Source organism: Thamnophis elegans, chromosome 7 (assembly GCF_009769535.1).
Source record: "Thamnophis elegans isolate rThaEle1 chromosome 7, rThaEle1.pri, whole genome shotgun sequence".
Classification (NCBI taxonomy): Eukaryota; Metazoa; Chordata; class Lepidosauria; order Squamata; family Colubridae; genus Thamnophis; species Thamnophis elegans.
Genome location: NC_045547.1, coordinates 79,699,320 through 79,725,054, shown reverse-complemented (window position 1 = coordinate 79,725,054; position 25,735 = coordinate 79,699,320). Strand labels below are relative to the sequence as shown.

The 25,735-nt window shown below is 39.4% G+C and overlaps 1 protein-coding gene across 1 annotated transcript in view; it reads left to right on the top strand.

Moving 5' to 3' along the window:
• Positions 1-19,974, top strand: part of DUS4L (dihydrouridine synthase 4 like) — a 33,197-nt gene extending 13,223 nt beyond the window's left edge. The window contains exons 8-14 of the mRNA XM_032221232.1: positions 4,508-4,604; positions 8,510-8,610; positions 10,378-10,528; positions 11,734-11,869; positions 12,374-12,485; positions 18,008-18,108; positions 18,695-19,974. Of these exons, the coding sequence (XP_032077123.1) occupies positions 4,508-4,604; positions 8,510-8,610; positions 10,378-10,528; positions 11,734-11,869; positions 12,374-12,485; positions 18,008-18,108; positions 18,695-18,730 (734 nt within the window). The 3' untranslated portion in view covers positions 18,731-19,974. The remainder of the gene's footprint in view (positions 1-4,507; positions 4,605-8,509; positions 8,611-10,377; positions 10,529-11,733; positions 11,870-12,373; positions 12,486-18,007; positions 18,109-18,694) is intronic.
• Positions 19,975-25,735: the final 5,761 nt, after the last annotated feature.

Genomic DNA, 25,735 nt, shown 5'->3' with positions numbered 1-25,735 from the left:
ATTACTAGTTTGGGAACACCTCAGCTGCTGTTGTTGCCATCCTACATGTTCCCATTCAACAGCTCAGATTTCAAGCTACTAGTCCTCATCCTTGCCAATTGGACTACACCAGGGTATGTAATCCCAATCCACTAAGAGAAAAAACCTATACGTTTACTAAATAAAAGGGCCAGGGGAAATGGGTGGATGATAGAAAGCTATAGAGAAGCTATAAATAACTATAGTATGGGGGAAATGAAAATTGGCCGTAAGATTAACATTTTAGTTGACTTTGATGTTACCTAGTTTGGGTAATGAAATGTCTGCAAGAAAACAAGCAAGCTCACAGAGTACCAAGGACCCCTCAGATAAAATCAATTTAAAACAATCTTGTTTTGGATAGCAATAGCACTTAGACTTATAGTTTTACAAATACCTTTAAATCAAATAGTTGTTGATGATTGGAATAACTATTAGTAAATGTTTGACTTTTGCTAGAGGGTTACAAAAATGTGTCATTTGTTGTTTATTATGACAGTGCCCTATTTATTCCTTTGTATGCAAGCCATCTGGAATTTCCTATTTGATTAAGGTAGTGGGATTATTAAATAAGAACAGGTATTGAAATGGGAAACATTAAAAAAAAAATGAAGCTGTTGTCGGCCTCCTGAAGGTAGAAGCAGGTTGAACTTGACTCCTGGTGATTTTGTGTAGACGTCCATGTTTCCATAGCAAAGTTTGCCTTCTCAGATGTTTTTTCAACTCTGACCTAGCTTAATTTTGGTCAGCTAGTTTCAAATAAAGAAAAACAGATTTGGGGGATGTTACTCAGCAATTGTCCGCACTCCTAAAAATAACAATATTCCATAACAGTGTGGATAGATTTATTCAGCATAACAACTGTGATGAATACATAAATAATACATATGCAATCCTTACAACAGTGTTAGGACCCCGTATTTTTTTCAACATCACTGAAAATTGATAGGTGACACAGTCCATATATGAAATGTAACCATTCTATAATAGTTGGTAAAAATGCAGGGGGATCCCCCCCCCCCCAAAGTAGCAATGTCATTTTTTTTTGGGGGGGGGGAATCCCAATTTTCCTCATCAGTTCTAGTTTGAAGCTGCTTAGCTTGATCTAGCCAGCTTTCAAAGAGTTGGAAGGAAAATCCATCCCATTCAACTCCAAACTGGGAGAAAAAAGCTGGAAACAACATGGAGGCTGATTGGAAAGAAAGTTTATTGATAAACAAAACCACACACAAAAACAGTGTGCAGTTATGGGTCAGCTAAACAACTAGCTGAGTGAAAGGAAGGGTTCTTATACCGGTTCTGATTTTTTTTAAAAAGTTTGGGATTTGTGCAATATGGGCTTTGTGTTTCTAAAGAAGGTGTTGAGTTGGGTTGTGTGGCTGATGGCTTATATATCCTGTGCTGGATTTTGAGTGAGGGGCTGCTCGTTATAATGCTATTTACTCTGCTTTTGTTAGCTATCAAACTTTGCTGTATGGCAGGGGTTCCCAACCTTTTCTACACCCCGCACCGCTAGAATGTTTCTGATATATTCTCGCACCCCTTACAAAATGATATGCATATCATTTGCCTATAATTATGCATATACACTATAGTTTTGAAAACTTTTAAACCCGTTTTCTCCCCCCCCCTCCCCAGAATATCGCCTCGCACGCTTATAAGCTTATAAGAGGTCTTGAAATAGCTTGTCTTGAATGGACTTCTGCTGGGAGTATTCGCTTTGCTTGTGAATGGGGCCATCTAGATAGTCAGCTTCCTCTTACAATAACCTCCTTATCTCCTTAAGTCAGTGGTTCCCAACATGGGGGGCAATTTGATTTTTAATGGGGACAATTTGAATCTTTTTTTTTTGGAAAGTTTTTTTTTATTTTTCCTTTCAAATTAATTCTTAGATATATACATTCTTATAATTGCTATTTAACATTTGTCAATTCATATCGTTTTTGCGCCTGCATATTTACATTTTGGTGTTTTCTTATTTTCCCTCCCCCTAATTTAATTATGTGTCGTGAGATATTTATTTCACGTTTTGTTCCTTTTTCTTTCTATTTACATTTTTTTCAAGCCAGTCATAAAATCGCTCCCATGTCCTGTTAGTACACGGATTCCTCTTAGTCCTTTATTCTCAATGTCAACCTGTTCATTTCTGCAGAGTCTAATATTTTCTTTATTATACTCCCCTTCCAGATGGGATTTTGCCTGCTTTCCAATTTTGTGCAAATACAATTCTAGCTGCTGTTATAAGGGGGCACTTTGAATCTTGTTTAAAACAAGTTAAATGGCCTTTTAGGCTTCCTCCCACAAGAGTAGAGTTCGCTTTTTGAGTAAAGTTAGAATTATATAATCAGGATTTTAAAGATCCTTAGGTGGGCCATGGCCAAAAAAAGGTTGGGAACCACTGCCTTTAAGTGCTGGCATCTACTAAGAAAGACTTGGGGGCTGCTTTCTGCTGTTGAAAGAAATGTCCTTCTGGGTTCAGCTCCAAGTGGGGAAAAAGACACTGGAGACATGGAGGCTGCTTGGAAAGATGGTTTATTGTTGGACAGGGCCACATGGCTTGAGTCCTGAACAGAAAAGGTGATCACATGTTTCAATATAGGTGGAGGAGAAGAGAAGGGCTGAGGGAGGGGCTTGCTAGGCTTTTTATCCCCTGTTCAGTCCCACCTCTCTGTTTCCTGTTCCTGTGTAAGAAATGTATTCTGACTGGTTGTCAGACTCCCATGGTGCCATGCAGGGGGCTACTCTCTAGGCTGTGATGAGTTCTCAGTTGCCTTGTGGTCAGTTGAGTAATATCCCTTCCCCCTGCAGCCGCAGTGGAGAAGTCTTTATTATGTAAAGTGGGCTAGCCTGGCCATCTTAATGGCCCATTAGCTGGGGATGGGCAGAAAGCTATAGGCAACTATTCTGTCTTTTGAAACAGGTTTCTTTTCACATCCAGAGAAATATTCCGCCTTTTCAATATTTCCTAGGATATTTCATTTTTCTGGGAGAGGGCTGGATGATAACTTCCCACAATCCCATGAGAAGGGGCAAAAAAATAAAAATAAAAATTTTTTTATTTGTGCTGATAAATAAATAAAGGGAGACTAGTATAGATCTATTTCAAGATATTTAGCTCTCATCAGCTAGCCATACCCTTGCTGGGAACCGAACCTGTGCTCTATTGCCTCTTAGGCAGATGTGTTAACCATTGAGCATAACATCTGCCTAAGAGGCAATAGAGCACAGGTTCGAATCCCAGTAAGGGTATGGCTAGCTGATGAGAGCTAAATAGCTTGAAATAGATCTATACTAGTCTCCCTTTATTTATTTATCAGCACAAATAAAACACACACACACACATATATATATTAGATTTTTTACAACCCCTGGTAAGCCCCAATTATGGGAGGAAGCTAACTATCTGTCCTTCGGGCTCTTCACAAGAGTCCATCACGACAGAAACCCAATATTTTTACTGTTGCCTTTGTTATATTTGTGTTTTTTTATTTGTGCTGATAAATAAATAAAGGGAGACTAGTATAGATCTATTTCAAGCTATTTAGCTCTCATCAGCTAGCCATACCCCAGGTTCAAATCCCAGTAAGGGTATGGCTAGCTGATGAGAGCTAAATAGCTTGAAATAGATCTATACTAGTCTCCCTTTATTTATTTATCAGCACAAATAAAAACACACACACACACATATATAATCAAAATATTTCATTTTTCTATCTAGGAAGAGGGGGGCTTCCCACAGAAGTGTAAATTTAGGGCCCCCAAGGCCACCTCCTCAGCCTGCAACAAGCAAGCCAGCCAGCCTTGCAAACGGATACCCCACACACCCGGGTTGTAATCCACTGGATTCCCTCAGATCCCCACTGCAACGTGTGAAAGCGGAGTTTGCAAGGGGAGCTGCGGCCAAGCATTCCCCCGCCGCCGCCGTACAAATAAAAAGCCTACCATTCACGTTGCGGGGCTCGTACCCTTCCCTCATCCGCCCCACCTACTCCCAACCCGAGTTTCCCAATTCACACGTTACACGCCCACCCAGCCACCCCGCGCGCTGAGCCCAAACCGAAACTGGAGGGAAGCCTGAGGTTAAAAAAAATATATCGCTCCCCGGCCTGAGGTGAGCCGGCTGGAAGACTGGACGGCGGCGGCGGCGGCTTCCCGGCCTGAGGGAGCGAAGGAAGCCGCCGTTTTCCCGCCCTGCCGGAGGTATAACGACGCCTCGGGCGAGTAGGACTTCGCTCGGGCCGCCTGACAGGAAAGCCTGGGCCGCGCGGCGGAGGAGGCGCCCCCGGGTGACGCTTGGGCCGGGATGGCGCGGGAGAAACGCGGATAAGTCGCCGAGCTGCGCCGGTGGCTTCTCCGGGTCTGGCCGCGTGGGGGGAGAACGTTGACCCGGCGAATACCGGCCTGAGGAGGGGTTTTTTCCTTCGGTCCCCGCCAAGCTAACGGGGCTTCCTTCCTCAGGAGCAGCGGCGGTGGAGGGTCCCCTTCAGAGGCGCCATGACCTACCAATGGGGCGTCGTGGCCGCCTTTCTCTACGGCGAAATCGCCTTGTTGCTCCTGCTCTGCCTGCCGCTCGTCTCGCCCGTGAGGTAAATCGCGGCCGGCCGGGCCTTCTCTTCTGCGGGAAGTTTTTCTTCAGGGAAAATAAAAGCCTCGCGTCGTTTTTATTCCGGGAGGGGGAGGAAATAAAGTCCTCACATAGTTTTTATTCGAGGGAGGGGAATAAACCCCTCATACAATTTTTATTCAGCGCGGGGGGGAAAGAAACAAACCCCTCATGCGGTTTTTCTTAGGGGCGAATAAAGTCCTCGTGCAGTTTTTCCATTCAGGGAAAATAAACCCCTCATATAGTTTTTTTTCTTAGGGGGAAATAAAGCTCTCGTGTTTTTATTCGGGGGGGGGGGGAATAAAGCCCTGATGCCGTTTTTCTTAGGAGGAAATAAAGCCTTCATGCAGCTTTTATTCTGAGGAAAAATCATGCAGTTTTTCTGAGGGAGAAAATAAAACCCCTCGTGCCGTTTTTCTTAGGGGGAAATAAAGCCTTCATGCAGCTTTTATTTTGAGGAAATCATGCAGTTTTTCTTAGGGAGAAAATAACCCCCCCCCCCACCCCGGATGTAAATAAACCCTTCATGCAGTTTTACTTAGGGAGAAAATAAACCCCTCGTGTAGTTTTTATTCTGAAAAAATAAACCTCTCGTGCAGCGTTTCTTCCCCCCCCCCCCTGAAAGTAAACAGGCTGGTTGACTTAATTGGGGTTTGTTTTGTTTGTTTGGGGGAGGAAATAAAGAGAGAAGCCGTTGATGTGGGTTTGTTTGCCGGGGGGGGGGGCTTTTAAAATGGTGGCTGGATCATGGTCTGTTGTGCTGGAGTGGCTGGGGCTGCAAGGAATGGCTCCATCAAGGCTTCTTTGCAAGCCCAGGCAGGTGCCTCCAGCCTCCTCGACTTATAACAGTTCGTTTAGGGACCGGTCAGTTAGAACAGTGTTTCTCAACCTTGGCAACTTGAAGATGTCCGGACTTCAACTCCCAGAATTCCCCAGCCAGCATTTGCTGGCTGGGGAATTCTGGGAGTTGAAGTCCGGACATCTTCAAGTTGCCAAGGTTGAGAAACACTGAGTTAGAAAGTGACTTGTGACCAGCCGCTTCCCTATGGTGACATTGGGATGCTTTTGAGAACTGACTCACACATGTGACAGTTGCAGTGTCCTCTGTATGTGTGTGTGTGTGTGTGTGTGTATCATGATCCCCTTTTGCGACCTTCAGGCAAGCAAAGTCAATGGGGGGAGAGCTGGATTCGCTTTACGACCGTGTCGCTCATTTAACAACGGCAAGTGATTCGCTTCGCCAATGTTAGCACGGGAAGTCGTAAAACGGGGCGAAACTCAACAAGTTTCTCACTTGGCAACATGAATTTTGGACTCGGTCGCGGTTGTACGTTGAGGACAGCCTGCAAACCCTTCATATAGGTTTTTTTCCCCCCCAAAGGGACACAGGCTGGTTGAGAGTAAACTTAAATTGTTTTTGGGGAGGGGGAGCAGAGGGGTTAAGGAGAGAAGCCATTGATGTCAATCTATTTGCAGGGGTTTTTTTAAATGGTGGCTTGATCATGGTCTGTTGTGCTGGAGTGGCTGGGGCTGCAAGGAATGGCTCCATCAAGGCTTCTTTGCAAGCCCAAACAGGTGCCTTCAGCCTCAACAAAGCCATCAGGAAATATAGCTTCTTATACACCAGGTAGTCCTTGACTTATGACCACTATAGAGCCCAAAGTTTCTATTGCTAAGCGAGACAAGTTGTTAAGTGAGTTTTGCTCCATTTTACGGCTTGTTTAGTGATTCACTGCAGTTGTTAAGTTAGTACAGGTAGTTCTTGACTTAACGGAGCTCCAAATTCCTGTTGCTAATCAAGAAACTTGTTCGAATTTTGCCCTGTATTGCCACCTTTCTTGCCACAGTTATTAAGTGAATCACTGCAGTTGTTCAATTAGTAACACTGCCTTGTTAAGTGAAACTGGCTTCCCCCATTGACTTTGCTTCTCAGAAGGTCGGAAAATATGAACATGTCAAATATCTTAACTCAAATGTTTACCATATTGACATCATTATACCTCCACTTTTAGTTGACTTCAGTTATTTAAACATATTTGAATTAATATGAATTAATGGAAGAGATGCACCAAAACATGTTGTAACCAGCTGATATACTTTTTTTATAATATATACCTGTGGTTTTTTTTTCTTTTCTTTTTTTTCCCTGCCTTGTTTTTTTATTTTTATTTTTTTATTTTTTATTTTCCCACTGGTGTGGGCATGTGTTGTTTAAGTAACAAAAATTATTATTAATATTTTTTTAATAACAATTATAGTCAAATGAAAATGGATATATGATGATGGTGACATGTATGAATATTTGAGTTAAAATGCTCAAGTTAACATGAATTATGTTTGTTGACTGTGGAAGAGATGCACAAAAGTCTATTTGTAACCAACTGATACACTTTCTATAGCATGTAAAGAAGGATGTTGTATTTGTTTTAAATTAAAAATTAAAAAAAATTAATTAAAAAAAAAGAAAATATGAACATGTGACCCTGGGACACCGCAATTCGGCGTAAGTATGAATTTATGATTGCCAAACATCTGAATTTTCATTACATGACCGGAGTGGTGGTGGTGGTGTCATATGTCACTTTTTTCAATGCTGTTATAGCTTCAAACGGTCACTAAATGAACTGTTGTAAGTTGAGGATACATGTAACAAACAGGGTTCTTAAGTGAATCTGGCTTCCCCATTGACTTTGCTAGTCAGAAGGTCTCAAAATGACCCCGAGACACAGCAACAGAGTTAAATGCAAGTCAGTTGCCAAGCAGCTAAGTTTTGGTCATGTAACTATGGGGATGCTGCAATTGTCAAAAGCAAATGTTTATAAGTCAAGGACTTCCTGTAGTGACCCTACACAAATAATGCACATGTAGTTCCTTCCTATTTTTAAAAAATTTTGGGATGACAAAGCTGGATTTGTTCAACTATGGTTGTAAGTCAAGGACTACTTGTAGTGGCCCTACATGAATAATGAACATGGTCTTTTGAGTTTTGTGTTTCCCTCATATCTATTTTTAATACATTTCAGGACGCCAATCAATGTATGGTTTATATTTGGTATCATAATCTTTGTTCCATTTGCAATAAACAGAAATATCCAAATGTCCTGTATTTTAGGGGCAAAATCAATTGAAAAATGATCGCATGAATTGGCCTTTTGAGTTAATGGTCATCCAACCGAATTTTGCTCTGGCTAACATATATTAGACATACACTCAAGCATACTTCTCCATTTCTAAGATTATCTTCCTCTGAAAGAACTTCCCCTAACAAATAAGTTGTCAACAGTTTATCCTTTGCAGTTCTTACATCTCTGCAAAGTCGGCTTTGGCATAAACTAGTTACTATATTTTATGGTTATTTAGAGACTCCATTGATACTGGAGCTATGACCTTATAAAACAGAAGTGTTCTCACTTAAATTCTCTACATTTTAACAGCTATTGTAGGCAGTACAGGAAGTCCTTGACTTATAATAGTTCATTTAATGACTGTTTTAAAGTTACAATGTCATGAAAAAAGTGACTTATGACCATTTTCACGCTTACCACTTTTGCAGCATCCCCATGGTCATGTGAACAAAATTTGAATGCTTGGCAACTGATTATGACAGTTACAGTGTCCTAGGAGCATGATCCCTTTTTGCGACCTCCTGGCAATGAAAGTCAATGAATATAAATTTTACAGGACTGATTTAACCCAAATATTTCCCCAGCTGGCTTAATGTCTCACTTAACAACATAAATTTTGGACTCGATTGTGATCATAAGTCGAGGACTACCTGTATTGGCAAGTGCTTGAAAAGTAAATTGGGTAAATTTGTGCATATACTTAAGATTCTTACCTAATGGAGCGTACATACATTGATTTTTTTAAAAAATGTTTCTTTTATAGATGGAATAAGGTTTTTATGATCTCTGTATGGAATAGAATCGCAGCCTATTGGAACAAGACATTCCTTACTATTATAGTTATATTAATTGTTTTATTTCTTGGTAAGTAGAAAAACAATTTTGCATGTTGCTATTAATATGAACAGAATGTGAAAGCAAAAAGTGTTGATTGTATTTACTACCTAAAGATAGATTTTGTTGCAGATGAGGCAATATATGTTACAAAATCAGTTGAACAAGAGGCAAGTGGTGTTTTCTCATTATCTGATAGTAAAACATAAATAAGATTGGCATGAAACATCTATTGAAATATTTATGGCAAGAAGTATTTTTTTAAAGAATCAGCAGGTGGCACTCTTTCTACTGTACAGCAGTTACTTTTGAATTTTTATGAGAAAAACTAATTTCTGGAGATAGATTTCTTTAAGACAATCAATGTAGTGGTGGCTAGAAATTTGCATTGCAAGTCTGATCAGATACTATCAGCATTTTGGGTAGTACAATTAAAATATGCATTGTTGGTTAATATTTAGAGAGCATCAGGTTGGGAAAAGCTGTTTTAGAGGACTGTACAAAACTTTTTTGCTAACTTATTTTTGTTTAAGGATCATTTTAAAATTATTGCTAAATATTATATTGTTTTTATTTAAGTTACGATGTTTGGTACATTTCTCTCTCTCTTTCTCTCTCTCTCTCTTTCTCTCTCTCTCTCTCTCTCTCTCTCTCTCTCTCTCTCTCTCTCTCTCTCTCTCTCTCTCTCTTTCCAGCAATGTGTGAAAAGCTGGCATTGTATAGCATACCTAGTAAATCTATAGAATATCTGACATTTTTAGGCCATGTACAAAAAGTCTGGTATGTTATTTTAATAATGCTATATATTTTCCCTAGGTATTGAATATGATACCTAAGCATTACAAGAACTACAGTATTTAGGCAAAGTATGAAAGGAGAATCCTGAAAAGGTTTACAATTAACCCTTTATTGAAAAAACATATATGAAAATCAAAGAAGAAATGCAAAATAGAGTACAGGACTTTCTTTAGTGAAGAAAAAAACTGAAAAATACCAATGTTGGCCTCCTTGTTGTAACAAGTATAGTAGAAATATTTTATACTCTGCCTGTTTGTCTTTTGGCATTGAATAGAATGCGTAGGAAATGTGTGGAATATTAAGTGTTTCTTACTTTGATGTCCCGTTTTTGCCATTCTATAGATTTCTTAGGCATTGTATAAAATGTGAAATTTCACACATTGAATGGTAACATACACATATGTGTACGGGGATGCAATGGCTCAGCAGTTAAAGATGCTGAGCTTCGAGAGGAGGTTCCAGACCTGAGCATGCACAATGGGGTGAGCTCCCATTACTTGCCTCAGCTCCTGCCCATCTAGCGGTTTGAAAGCATACAAATGCAAGTAGATGAATAGGTACCTATTTGGTGGGAACAATCTGTGCACCTTTGGCATATAGCCATGCTGACCACCAAAACATCTCCGGACAACGCTGGCTGTCTCAGTCAAGAAATGGAGATTAGCACTGTGCCTTAGAGTTGTACCTGACTGGACAGGGAAATCTGGAAGGATGGATGGACGGACAAATATATATATATATAGCCTTTATTATAAAAAATCATCTATTTGAAGTACATAAGTATAAAGTTAACTAAATATTGAAGTGTCCAAGGAAGTTTATGTACTTTATATTTCATTTCAGTAGCTATTAATTCTAATGCATTAATATAAATCTTATTTTCAGAGACCCAATGATTAAAATAGGGTATGGGCAGTATAGAACTATATTGAACTAGTAAATACCAAGAGGTAATAGAAAACAGGTGCAATTTATATATGTATGTATTTATGCTCCCAGATGCAATAAGAGAAGTGAGGAAATACTCAACTGTTCAATTAAACGAAGAGAAACCCCATTCAAGCCTCACCTCAATGGATCACATTCAGATGAAACTCTTTAGATCACAACGAAATCTTTATATATCAGGATTTTCTCTCTTTCTTTGGCTGTAAGTATAAGAATGCTATGAGTCAACATTTTCTAAAAACATCAAATATATGAATTGGATAAAATAAAATAAAGAACAGCAGATGTTCATGGATAAAACTAATACTCTTTCTTAGAATAATACTGTTCTGTTTCAGAAGGCAGTGATAGAACAATTGATTGGAAAGACTGCTCATGCTATATTTAGTTTCTCTGTGTTTGGAAGACTTGCCATTAAATTTCTTGAAAGGAAATAAATCTTCATGCTACTTTCAAGTAAATAATTCTACAGGGGTTTCCATATATTGGCCTGTCAAATATAAAGCTTCTGAGCTGTGCAAGTGGGAGACACAGGCAAGGAGTGCGGATTTTATCCTTCACATTTTTTAATATATTGGATTTTATCCTCATGGATTGAGAATCCTTTGAATTCAACAGCCATTTTATCTATATAGATAATCCTTGACTTAATAATAGTTCATTTAGTGACCAAAGTTACAACAGCACTGAAAAAAGTGTGACCGTTTTTCACACTTATGACCATTGCAGCCTCCCCATGGTGATGTGATCTAAATTCGGATGCTTGGCAAGTGGCATTTATTTATGACGGTTATGGTGCCCCAGGGTCATGTGACCATTTTTTGCCACTTTTTGACAGACAAAGTCAAGGGGGAAGCCAGATTCACTTAACAACCATATTACTAAAGTGATAATTTGCAGGGATTCGCTTAACAATTGGCAAGAAAGTTCATAAACTGTGGCAAATTCATTTAACAACTCCCTTGCTTAGCAACAGAAATTTTGGGCTCAATGTGGTTGTAAGTCAAGGCCTATCTGTACTGCACTCCATATTTACATCTGCATATGGATCAAACCTGTTCAGAATTTGGTTTGCAGACCTAAGCCAAAATTGAAGGTATTAAAATTTCAAAAATTTCCTTCTAAATTTAATGGCAAATGTGTTGTAATTCATCAGGAAGTTTCTCTAAAGTTTTAACAAATAACTTCTGGAGCATTTGAACAATTCAGGATACTGCACAGCAGTAAAGTCTGTTTTTTTTAAAAAAAAAATCTCTAAAATATAGTTTTTGTAGTTTTAAATCATTTTTAGAAATGATAGAAAGTGAAATGTTTCCTTTGCTTATTACAAAACTTAGAAAAATGAATATCAGTTGATGCTTTGGCTATGCCGATGAATCAGTTATTTATTTATTTTTATCTCCATAGTGTATTGAGACGTCTTGTTTCCCTTATCACTCTATTGGCAAAAGAGATGGAAACGGAGAAGATTCTGAAAATAGAAGTAGCAAACAGCAATGAAACTGCCCGGAAATGCTTAGAAGAAAACGAAAAATTGCAACTGGTATATTTCCTGGCTCATCGGTTGTTTTTCCCTGTATTAATTGCCCATCTCTTTCATATCAGTTTCATTTGTAGACTCCCCTACCATGGCCTTTTTTTCTTATATTTCTTAGAAGACGTTACAAGACATAATAGCACTTGGAACAATAGCACTTAGACTTAAATACCGCTTCACAGTGCTTTATAGCCCTCTCTAAGTAATTTACAGAGTCAGCGTCTTGCCCCCAACAATCTGGGTCCTCATTTTACTGACCTCGGAAGGATGGATATTCAAAATTAGCATAGAAATCAAAATCAAAATTAGACATTTATGTAACGTGCCAGCTTTGGCTAAAGGCATTACCTCCAGTGTCACGGTTTGGTTAGCAAAGTTAATTACTTAATCTAAAGGTATCTCCAAGGTAACCAAATGCCTCCTCCCACTCTCCGACCAAATGTGAATAGGGGCAGGATTATAGAAAATGTGAAACAGAGAACTGATACATTTTCCCCCTCCTTTTGGCAGACATTGAGAGAAGCTAAACATTCTACCGGTGAACATTTGTGTTTGATAACAAATGAGAAGCTAACCGTAGAAGTGGATCAGTTAAAAACAGCATTAAAGGCAACTTCAGAAGGTATTTTTTTTTAAATTGCTAAATATATTTTGCATAGAATCACAGTTGCAAAACATTTTGTTCCCTGTCGTGTAGGATGCAAAATACACTTGCTCCCTCCAATGGAGCCAATAGGTTGCTACCTACTTCTATTATTTTAACCAGGATATGCACAGCTATAGCTAAAAGAAGGATTGTAACAGGCCTTTAGTGTGGGTTAGTAAAGCCTCTTTGGTTTGTGTAGGCGTGTTTATTTTTTTCATTCCAGTTCTGTTTCTGTCATCTTGATATCTTTTAGAAGCAGTCCTCAATTTACAGCTATTCATTTGAAGTCATGACAGTAATGGTGATTACATTGGTCCTTGAAGTTCTTGCTGTCCCAATATCCACCCGGTCACATGATTACAATCTGGGAACTTGGCAACTTGCTCACACCTAAAACCACGATCTTATAATCACCATTTGCTCCTTTCCCTGCTAGCTTCTCCAGAAAATCAATGGGGATGCCGGCAGGGAAGGTCAAAAGTCATTAGGATAAGTCTCCCTGGCCCATGCCCACTTACCCAACCTCTTTGCACTTGCACCACATCAGCTACCTGTGCAACCCCACACACCCTCTCCTCCCCAGGCCTTGCCATCCTGGCCACTCGCACAACCCCACCCTGAGCCCAGTCTTACTTCCCTTCCAATCTCCCTGAGCCTCACATCTCTCTGCAACTTGTGCATCCTCGAGCATCCTTCCCAAGTCTTGTCATGTCACTCTCATGCACACCCACATATCCTCCACAAGCCTTTCCATGCCCCTTTATGGACCCTTATGCATCTTTCTTGAACCTCACCACACTCCCCTGCCACTTAAACACTCCTGTGCATCCTCCCCGAGACTTGCTGAGCCACTCTCGCGCATCCTTATGCACCCTCCCTGAGAATTGCACAACTCCTGCACATCACGTTGCTCCTTCCCCCAGTGAGCAGAAGCCACCCCAAGCCTTGTTTCACTCACATCACATCGCTCCAGCCGTCTGTGCCCCCCTATTCCCTCCTAACCCATCTAGCAGCAGCTACTTAACCTAATTATCAGCCTTCTTGCAAGCTTCTTCAGACTTGCGATTTCCTGCTGGCTTCCCCAGGGTAGTGGGAAATTGGCAGGAAGTCGGAAGGAGATCCTCTTCTAACAATGGCTGAGATTCAGTTAACAATGGCAAGTGGGATTGGAGAGGTTACCGTTGCTGAGCTATGCCCTTGTGATTTACAACTGCATCACTTGGCAATGGAGCTTCTGGTCCCAATTTCTATTGTAACTCAAGGATTCTTTCTGGGGTTTTTTTTTCCCAATGCTTTTATTTGTGAGACACCCAGAGTCATTGGGATTCAGTTGGCATACATATGCAATAAATAGATTTTGGCAAGCAGATAGAAGTCCTAACATGTAATATTAAAACACAGTTTACTTAGCTATTGAGAACTTTAGAAGCTACTTCTCAATAAAGGACTGCACAGCTGGTTACAGTTGTGTTATGAAAAAATTGCAAAACTAACTGCAGAAATATAGAGAATGTATAGATCATGACCATATTCTGGTATGATCTGTTTTGCAATCAATAGGATACCTAGCAATTATCTGTGTTTGCTTCAAGAGAATCAAAACCAAGAGTATGATAACACAGTTCTTTTATTAACTTCCTTGTTCAATCTAAGTTTTCTTAATAAAATAGCGCTACGATATAGACAGAATTTTCCTGACTCTGCATGCGCTTTCTGGATCTAGCAAGATTTATGAAACTTCTTGGGTGTTTACTGGCTGAAATGAATAATATTGCTTGACCTTGTGAAGGTCAGGCATCTAAAATGTATTAAATCTTTGGTTACACAGAGAACATGATGTTTTTTTGTAGGCAAACATCAGTCTTCAAATTAAATCTCAAAACAATTGTCAAAAGTCAGTATAACTATCAAATAGAATACAGTCTTAAGCCGGCAGAGTTTTCCAAACATTAGCATTTCAAACACCAGCCAACGAAACAAGAATCCTGTAAAAAGAATTAACTCTGAAATATGAGCATTGAATGTGGAGCTAACTATAGCAAAAGCTGTTTTTTTTCCAGATATCACTCTTGATTGTAAATTAGGTTCTTGAGAATTAGACAGAGATATTTCTCCTTCAGCATTTTATGATCTACTTGTAAATAATAAAGATTATAGGTTTGTTTTATGAGTATAATTCTATAGATCTAATATCTATTCATTATCTAAGTCTCTTCAATACTAATATATTAGAACTGCATAGCAAAGAGCTACCTGTGTGCTTGAAAAAATAAATTTCTGTTATGGAAGGTTATGGAAAAATAACTAAAACGGGACATGCAGTATATAACATCTTGAACTTTTGGAAAGGGGGGCATATAATATTAATAAATATATATCTCAAATTCAATTTTAATTTGAATGTTGAATATATCTGTCAGTTTTCCTCCTTATGCAGGATGGGAATAATATTAATCATAAAACATGCAAAGTATTACTGACAAATGTATGCATTAGAACTGCTTAGCACCAGTACTAATTATATTCATTTTCACAGATGTATGTGTGCAACTTACAAAGTTTTGATCACGCACCTCTGTATGTATAGAAAGATGATAAGATTTGGAACGAGGAAGGGAAAGTAAAGTTTACACAATGTTTGGTAGCTCTTATAAACAGACATGGCTTGTATACAAAATAAACACGATAAGAACATTGTTCTTGAGATGAACTTCTTCCTATACAGTTTCCTGTGGTGGTTTAGATAGTTATGAAACAATTTAATGTACAACATTATGAAACAAAAAAAAATTATAGTCAAAATCTGAAAATAATTTTAGAAAATTTAAAAGAAAAGTATGCATAAGGCCTTAAGTTTGTAAGTGCTATTTTTAGTTAGACAGGTGTCATATTTGACATTTTAACTTAGCCCAGGCATGGAAATTAAAAGGTTTATTTTTTTACTTTTCTAAATATTGAACAGTGTTATTAATTTAATCCTCTAAAACACAAAATGATTAGATTAGATTAGATTAGATTAGATTGTATAATTGAAACAGTAGTTTAAAAGGAGGTTAAACTACAGGTAGTCCTTGACTTTAAAAAGTTCCCTTAGTGACTATTCACACTTATGACCATTGCAGCAGCCCCATGGTCATGTGATTTACATTTGGATGCTTGAACTGACTCACATTTATGATTGTTGCATGTCTTGGGGTCATGTGATCATCATTTTCCAAACTTCTGGCAAGCGAAGTCAATTGGGAAATCAGATTCACTTAACAACCGTGTTACTAATTTAACAACTGCAGAACTTCACAACATGTAGTGAGGAAAGTTGTAAAATGGGGCAAAACTCAATTAGCAAATTTCTCACTTAGCAACATAAATTTTGGGCTCAATTGTGGTCATAAGTTGAGAACTACCTATATTGTGCAAGTCCCAGAAACAAACTGATGAAAAATCTTGACACATAACTCATCAGGTTTAACTGGGGTTGAAAAGAAGAAAGTCTAGATAATTGATGTGGCAATATGAGAAGAGAATGGAATGAGAGATTGAATTGGAGAACATCACAAAAATATCACCTTCTGAAAATCAAAGCTGAAAAATGATCGCATAATGGAGCTGTTCTTGTCTCTGTGGTTATCAGCACACTGGGTGCCACACCCAAAAAATTCCAATAGTATTACTGGACATGGATAAAATATCCATCTCTCAATTACAAAAGGCCACATTGCTTTGAATTTCAGTGGTTTGGTTGGTCTTGTGGCTGTTTGCTTGGGGAGGAAAAGGTAGTAGAAATTGTATTTGAAAAGAAGAGTGGCAGTAACTTTTTTTTAAAAAAAATGTTTATTGCAATATTAAAGCCATCATAAACTGAGGCTACCGTCCATGTAGTTTATATAGGATGCTAGCCCACTTCCAAACATGATGTGTACCAGTCACAGCCCAAAGTTAAAGATTTTTTTAATGTACTGAACTTTGACATTCTTCTACTTAGAAGACCTCACCCATATTGCCATAAGTATATTTTTGTCAAAACATAATAATGTCGTGGATGTGCAACTATCCCTAGTTATCTTGGTTATATTTAGAGATAGTATTGTTTTTAGTTACAACCAAAGGGTTTTGCCTGTCCTTCTTAAAGCATACAGTAATTCAGTTACTGTAAAATCAAGTTGCCAAAAATAATCTAATACTATGGCATTTTCATTAGCATAAAAAAATTAAATAGTAAATCATCGTAAAATTAATATCTTCCTGTGGCAAATATTAAACTCTTATGTAATGTAATGAATCTTTATTAACAGAAATTTGAATATAACAGATGTTTTCTTCCATAACCAAATAATAGACAAATGTATTAAAAGCAAAGCCTGGGCAATTCATGTAAATTATATCATTTACATAAATGTATGTAATTATTTAATCATTTGATTATATGACTGATGTAATTATGTCACTTGTATAATTGCATGATGATGCAAGTTAATGTAAACAAAGTCATCTACAACAGTAGATTGGGTTTATCATATATTCTCCTTCAGCTCGTCTGCTAAACAAAAAGTTTATGCATTTTAAAATAAGTCAATAAATATGACAAGTGTGTATATAAATATATAAAAATTATACTCTTGTCTCCTCTCCATTTTTTTCTCTCAATCTGAAGCTATTTTTCCTATCCTCTATCTTCTTCTATTTTCCAATTGATTTGCAATTTGTTATAAAAATTTCCCTATATAAAAAACAAAGGGAAACCACAAGCAACCAGTCAATAAATCTTATTTTAAGATCAGAGGTTTATTGTTTCATGAATAATTTTTGGACATCAATAGCAAACATAGCATTATTTAAATTAGCATCTTATTGCAATAAGGTCCACTGTCAGAGCTGAATCCAGCAAGGATTAGCTATGGCCAGTGGCCTGAACTCTTCCCAAGACATTCTTTTTATAGTTTTCGGCATGCATGTCACAACTTACTTCCTTGTTCTTTGTTACTGACTGTCACTGACCGTCACTCTCTGCAAACACCCGTGTACATTTAAAATTCTCAGACACTTGTTACTTTCAGTTCCTCATTTCCCATCATCTCACTCTTCCTGCTCTAAATATATCCATATCAAGGAGAAGATTCAGCACAAGTCAGCACATTTGAAAATATTAGTCTGGTACATTTTGCAATTTTGCTAGTTTAAAACTTTGTTTCAGTGAGGCCTGCAAGCTGACTCTTAGGCCTATTACCTGAAATTTTTCAATGAATGTTTTCTCCCCTCACAAATTGCTCTGACTTTTCAGGTAAAATGCATTATTTATGAAATGTACTTTGTTTATTTTAGAGCAGTTAAATTATTCAAATTTCAGTTCACCTTTTGCCATCTGTCTGAAAGTCCTTGCCAGTTTTTTCCTCAATTTAAAAATATAATTTTATTTTTGGGAATGATATTCTTCAGGGGACAGAGATATTAATAAAAATGCAGTGATATGTACTGAATAATATCATGTCTATGTCTTACAGCTCTCTTCATAACAAGAAATGAAATTGCTGCTGCTAAGAAGCACTCTGAAGAACTTAAAAAAGAGTATGAGCTCCTTGTAAAAGAACATGAAAGACTACAGGTAGGAGGCAGAGGCATCTAATTTGTTCAAGCAGAATTTTTTAAATCCAGATAACGACCTTGTGTCTTATGCAAGGCAACATTCATAAATACATTTTTAATTCAAGATACAGTACTGTTTCAGAATAAGAGGAATTCCTTCATGTATTTAAAATACTTTGTTGGAATGAAGCTTATTTTCTTTTAAACAATTAACTTCATTAATATTTTAGTATTTGGTACTCCTAGCATGGCAATGTGGAGGAGAAGGAAAAAGCGACAATTCTCAGAGCTACTGAATTTGCTTTCTAAAAAAAACACAGGTTAAAAGAAATATTGGATTCAGTGCAGTGTGAAATACAGCCATGAAAAATTCTTCTTACCAATTAGCTAAAACCCTTTTGAGATAGGGAAAATTCATCCATAGTGAATTGTCATATTTGAATTATGATTTATGTGCTAAGATTTTACCTCTGAGGCACAAGTTTTACTTTCAGTGTATTTTAGCAGCTTTTCTCCATCTCTGATTATTCCGAGTGATTTTGCAATGAAAATCAACTATATAATAATTATACTAATTTTTTTCATACATCTGTTTTACTTCACAGCAACAAGCGGGGGCTTCTAGTAAGAAAGCTCTTTAAAGAAGAACAAGGACGTGCACAGCAACCTGAATTGTTTATTTGTTCGGTTTTTACTTTACAGGTATATATGGAAAAGCTTTTGGTTTTTTTTAAAAAAAATAGATTTACTGCATTCATTGCTGAAATATCAAAATTTAACAATTACCTAGACCTTTCTCATTTTGCAGCAATGTTTTTGCCAAATCTACGTTAGCCATGCCAAAAAGTGCAGTGATTCCTTGTTGCAAACTCTGTTTGGTTACAAAATACTGATGAGTTCATACAGTGGATTACTGTTCAAACACCACGTCTACATCTCGTTGGGTGCAAGGAACTATAAATACGTTTACACCCTTAAGTGGTACAATGAATGCCAATAGGTATTATTTTTTTAATCCAACGATGATATAAATCATTTTAAAGAATTCTTACTGGCTACTCTGATATTTTTTTTAAAGGTTGATACAAAGTATTGTTCTGATGTGGAAATTGCTTTATACATTACTTCAAGCATAAAATTAAGAAGAATTAAATCCACTTTGCTAGAAATGATCAGGAACGTCATCAAATTTGGTCAGTATAAGAATTAGCATAGTGACGTTATCTAACCATACGGGTGAAATTAGACAATCGGTAGAAATAATGAAATTGGTTCAAAGCAGCCTTTCTGAGCCAGATGTTTTGAGACTGCTATTCTTAAAATTACCAGCTGATTTCCTCATTTGGGGAATTCCTGCCCAACCACATCTAGTGAATGTCATACCGGAGAAGGATTGTGTACTTTATTTTTATATATTGAAGGAGATCTATAAATTTAGTTCAAGTCTGTAATTTTTTCACTTAACATTTGTTAAAGAGTTTGCATAGGTATTTGCCAGGATCTCATGTTCCACTTTTTGTGGGGAGGGAAATTAAGCAGTGTTTACTAAGTTGCCTTTTCTGTGATTAATTGCACTGTACTTGCGCTGGATTGGATTCCGACGTGTTTCTCCGGAGGATACAACAGGTTTTAGGTTAAAAGGGCTCTTCTGATGCTACACGAGAAGATCTCTTAACCGTCCTGAGCAACTTTACAAAGAGAATTTGCAATTGATGAAAATTGTTTTACCATTTGCTTCCGCTATCACAGGGAAACGTTGCTGAATACAGAGCTGAAGGCAGCTTACTGCTTTCATTATTCCCATTTGAATGGGTTGCCTTTTCCACATTTGTGTCACTATTTTACTTGAATGTTTGTTTCTTAATAAAGAAATGTTTAAGCTTTGTTTGGTCTTCATAAAGGAACAATTCTTGTAACTCGGACATAATTACACTCGAAATGAGTTGGACAAAATTAGTTGGATGCAGGGTTCAAGACAGTACATTTGCCTGGAATAGACTTAACATGAAATCATTTATTATAAAGTAAAACAAATATTTAGAGCTTTTTTTCAGTACCAATAGGCAGAAGTATTTTGAGACTCCCAAGCATTGATTCCTACTTATCTGTGCAATTTATAGTAGTTGCAGACACTTCATCTCACTGTCTCAGAGGATCTTGACTCTGTCAGAAACAAAGTTTTTAAGAAATACAAAGTTTTTGTATAATGTACAGTGAAGACATTTTAAAAGCTCTCTTTTAAAGATTACATTTTAGGGTAACCCTCACTGTAAATAGGTTTGTTGCTGAATATTGATATGACATGCTGTAAAGGAACCGACTGAAAGGGGTGGGGAAAAAATACTCTGCTAATTGAGAATATACAATTGGTAGCAGGATGTCCAATCTCTTCTTCATTGTGATAGGAACCGATTAGAGTTTCCAAAACTTCATTTGTCTCTTAAGCTTTAAGAAAATAATTTTGATTTTTTTGTTGTGGCATCACATCCTGTAGTGGTAAATTGTGTATTAAGCAGGGATGCTAAGAAGAAGCTGCGGATGGACAATACATTGAATAAGAAAAGTAAAGTTATATTCTTCTGTCTCCATGTTATGAGATAAATTGCATTTCATGGAAGTTATGAACATTATCCATTCTGCCCTTTGAATTAATCTAGTACAGAAGATTTCTCCTCTTTGGAAAATGTAGTCAAAAATGGAGAAATCTGCAAAATTCTTTCAGCAGATGTTAAGATACACATCTCTTGACATGACAATGCTAACTAAGCTTATCACTTTTCTGGATGCTTATTTTTGAAGATACTATGCTTCATACTATACTATTTGGAGGGGAATTTCTCCCTATAGGAAGGACAACTCTCCAGAGTATAAGGCCCGGTTAAATAAACAGAAAAGGCACAAACTACTACTTTTGGAGAAATTCTGGTGCAACATCACACACACAATCTATCCATCCATAATCTATCTACATTAGTCTATCTACCAGCTATCTATCTTATGTATCTTGTCCGTTGGTCTATCATAAAATAGTAATGGTCCTTGCAGTGGAAAGTATAAACTAGCATGAACATATTGCAAATTAATTGTCATGAATGATCACCCATAAATTGAAAATTGCTAAAGGGAACAACAACAACAATAAATTGGCAGTAGCTTTTCCATACAGTCTACACTTAGTAAAACAGCTCTGGTATAATGCCCTGGTTCTGATCACTAACAACTGCTCATGTTGGTCTCGCGTTACTCTACAAACATCTAAAATATTTGGGATTACATAGTTATTTTGAAGAGGCGAGAGACACAAAGGACCTGTATGGATTTTGGCAGTGAACAAGAGTCCCATTATATGGCTTGTTCGGTTTAGCCAGACAGTAGCCCGTCCAGGTGTTTTCACCGTCGTGCACAAAGACTTACCTGTGCTCAATTCTTTAGTAATTAAACATTGTGGAAGCCTCTCCATAAAAGATGGAGAACAGTAAAATTACGTCCCAGGAAAGCTTTCTGAGAATGTAGTAAGCTTTCAAGGAACTAGTTAGCAGTTTCCGTTCCATTCATGTTCAAAACGACTGAAAGAACAGCCTCAAAACAAACAAGGGGAAATTGGATGAAATGCAGTGTTGCAGTATCAGGAAAACGACACACTCTTGGCTGTAACATTGATTTAGGAGGCAGCCAAAGGTTTAATTCTTGTATACTCTGACATTTTTTCACTTTGGTTTTGGCTACGCCTACCTGCATTGTTTCAAGACTTTTTGCAAGCGTATGAGATTGGAATACAGGTCCGTCCTTAAGTTACAATGATTCATTTAGTGACTGTTACAATGGCCCGGGGTGTGTGTGAAAATGACAATTTTTCACACTTAACAACCATTACAGCATGCCCCTGGTTACATGATCAAAATTCAAACGCTTGGCAACTGACTCATATTTATGACTGTCGCAGTGTCCTGGGGTCATGCAATCACTCTTTTGCGACTTTCTGACCAGCAAAATCAATGGGGAAGGCAGATTCACTGAACAACCGTGTAACTAACTTAACTGCAGTGATTCACTTAACAACTGCGGCAAGAAAGGTGGTAAAATGGGACAAAACTCACTTAACAAATGTCTGACAGCAACAGAAATTCGGGGCTCAATTGTGTCCGTAAGTCGAGGATTACCTATATCTGCTTTCCTGCTCTTGTGGTCTATCCCTTAGTTTCATGTTATAATGCTACTTTTAAGATCCGAACTAGTGTTTCCCAGCCTTGGGAACGTTAAGATAGGTGGACTTCAGCTCCCAGAGTTCCCCAGCCGGTGTGAGGAATTCTGGGAATTGAAGTCCACCCAGTTTAAATTACCAAAGCTGAGGGACAATGATCTGGATCACTGGTCTAGGATTTCATCTCACTCCCAATGCTGTTTAATACGAGGGGTCCTTGATGCTCTCTGAGCTCGCTTGTTTTCTTGCAGACGTTTCATTACCCATCTAGGTAACATCACCAGTGCTACCGGTAGTAAGGAGTGAGGTTTGAGGTTCTATGAGGAAAAAAGAGAAAAGTGAGGGAAAGAAAAGGGGGGAAAAAATAATAATAAAAGGCATTGACTTCCGATTCCCTTCAGTGCGGTAGAATAAGGCATTAACATGAAACCTCAACTTTTTACTTTTACATAATAGTTTAAACTAGCCATTTCTATAACAACAAATCTATCTCATTGGTAAAACCCAAAATCAAAGTTTCGGGTTTTTTTCCACCTCAAGCACAAAATCCAGAAGCGGGTTTCCAAGTAAAAATTAAAAAAAATTCTTTGATCAAAGCTGTCAATTGAGCAATCTCTGCTAAGTCCATCAATTTTTTGCAACTATTGTGGGGATTGAGGTAACCTTACATTTCTGTGCATAGAATAATCTTGGCTGCTGTCAACATATATAAAATCAAAGTTCCTCAATTCCCCCCCCCTCTTTTTCCATTAAACCCAACAGAAAACTCTCCAGTTTTCATATTCACTTTAAGAATTTTCTGTATTTAAGGTATGAATCCTAATCCACCAATATATATATATATTTTTGCTTTCTTACATGTCCACCATAAATGATTTTTTAAAATCCCTTCTTTTACATTTACAACGTTCATTTCAAATGGCTTTATGCGTGCTTGACAACTTGTCTGGAGTTGAATACCCCACGATGCATCATCTTGTAGAAGTTTTCTGTTATAATTTAACGTAAATTTTAAACCTTTCCTCCACATGTTGTTCAAGCATTGATTCAAATTTCCTTTTCCACTGACTCCTGCAACGCTTTTTACTTGTTCATTTTTGCAGATTTAAATTCAATAGCATTTTTAATAGACTTCGGCAACAATGCGTTCTGCAGGAGAGGCTCTCTCAAGCAGGCATCCATGTACGCACAGCCACACACTCTCAAACACAAACACACACACTTTGTCTCAAACGCAACTTTCTCTGGTGGAAATCGATATTACGGGGGTCAATATTATAACCTACAGGGAGATAAGAAGATTTAACTCTATCTAGTCTTCAAGCAGAAACAAGCTCTTTGGAATTAGATATTGCTCTCCCTCTATCTCTTTTATTTGTATTCCTGCCACACATTTATTTTTGCCTTTTTATCACTACCCTCAAAGGTTTTCCAAACTCGATTGCAGAAAAGACGATTTCAGCAGACTTCAGAGGGGTCAATGCCTGGAATGCTCTACATCCTCCGTGGTTACATCCTCAAACCTTCACAGCTTCAACCTTAAAACTGCCTAGCCTGGACCTCACCCCATTCCTAAGAGGTCTACTAAAGGGGGGCGTGCATAAGCGCACCAGCGTGCCGACATGTCCCCCATTTCCTTGTCTTCATTTCTCTCCTTCATGTCCATGTTCACACGGATACCTGTTATCTTGCACATGCTTGACAAACTAATCAGTAGAAATACAAAAGGCAATTGGACATTTTGGGGTGCTCCCGGCCCGCTTTAAAATCGTTTTTGCTTGTCATCTAAGAAGTTACTCCAGTGGTTGGATGGGAAGGGAAACATTTTCAAAGGGGGGGGGGAAATGAGTTGCCTTTTTCTGGGCAGGGGAAGGGGGCAAATTGCCTTTTTTGGGGGGGAGAGCAAATTGTGACTTGGATGATTGAGAATCTTCACACACACACAAACACACACACACATTTCTTAGTGTTCAGAACCCAAAGTGGAAAAGGGAAAGGGGGGGGGGCTCTTTGGATCTTGGAGAAGACCCTACTTAAAACTGGAAAAAAGGATACGTGTGCTGTGCCCCCTCCCCACTTTTCCCAGTTTTAAGTAGCAAAGAGCCCCTTCCTCACTTTGGGATCCTGGGGGGGGGGAGAAGAGGGTCATTCAGCCAACTTTCCAAGGGGTGGGAAAGAGGGGGGGCTGCTGCCCAAGGGGGAGGGGCGAACCCCAATTCTCAGTTATGGGTCCCCCAGGTTCCCCCCCCACCCCCCACCCCCAGCCCACCGTAAACCGGGCAGCGAAGTTCAGGGCCGGGCGGGCGAGAAGGAGGCGGTGGCGGCTCTGTTTGCCTGTAAATAAAGGCGAAGCATCCGAGGCGGGGATGGCCGTATAAAAGCGGCTGCCACGGGGGTCACCCCGCCTGGCCGACAGCTGGGACTCCGGGCGCAGGAGGAGGGCGAGGTAAGGAGCCGCCGAGGGGAAACTCCGAGGGGTCCCCGGGTGGGGAAGGGTCGCCTGAGGAGGAGGAGGAGGAGGAGAAGCCGGGCGCGCTTCAGACCTCGGACAGCGCTCGAGGGGAGAGCCGGGACCCCCCAATTCGGGCGCGGGGTCCGGGGCTTGGCTGAGAGGGAGGGAGGGGAGGGGAGGGGAGGGACGCGGCTGAGCAAACTAGAGGTGGGGAGGGGGCTTGGGTGTCCGGGAAAGTAATGTGGCGCAATTCTGGGAGTGAGGCGTGAGGGGGATCTGGGATGCGTCTCCTCCACTTGCGCGCCCAGAGAGGGAAACAGTTGCCCCGGTTGCCCCTCAGCCCCCCTCGCTCTCCTAGCCCCCCGTTTTGCCTCTTAGCGACGCAGCCCCCTCAGCTCCTAGCTCTCCCCCCACCTCTCCCCTCAGCGCTCCCATCCTCCCCTCAGGAACCCTCAGGGGCCCCTGCCCCCTTTTGCCTCTCAGCCCCCTTCATCCCCTTCCCCCTTTGCCCCTCATGGCCCCTCATTCTCCAGCCCCCTTCTCTAGCAACCCTCAGCCTTCCTATATGGCCCTCATTCCATCTCGGGACTCTTGGGGGGGGGCTGCCCCAACACTCTTGGCCCCTCAGGGTCCCTGAAGTCCCCTCCCCCTGCAGGCCTTTTTTCCTCTCAGCCTCCCTCAGCTTCCAAGACCGCTCACCCCAAAGCCCTCCTATAGCCCTCAGAACCCCTCACCCCTCACGGGCCTTCAGCGCCCCTTGTCCCGGGCAGTTTTGTTTCTCAGCCCTCTTCATCCCCAGTCCCCACACACTCCAGCACTGTTTTTCCTCTCAGCCCCCCTCAGCTCCCCAGACCACTCAGCCCACCTGTAGCCCTCAGAACCCCTCACCCCTCAGAACTCCTCACCCCTCAAGGCCCTTCAGGGCCCCTTGCCCCAGCCCCTTTCATCCCCAACTCCCTTCGCCCCTCAGGGCCCCTGAAGTCCCCTCTCCCT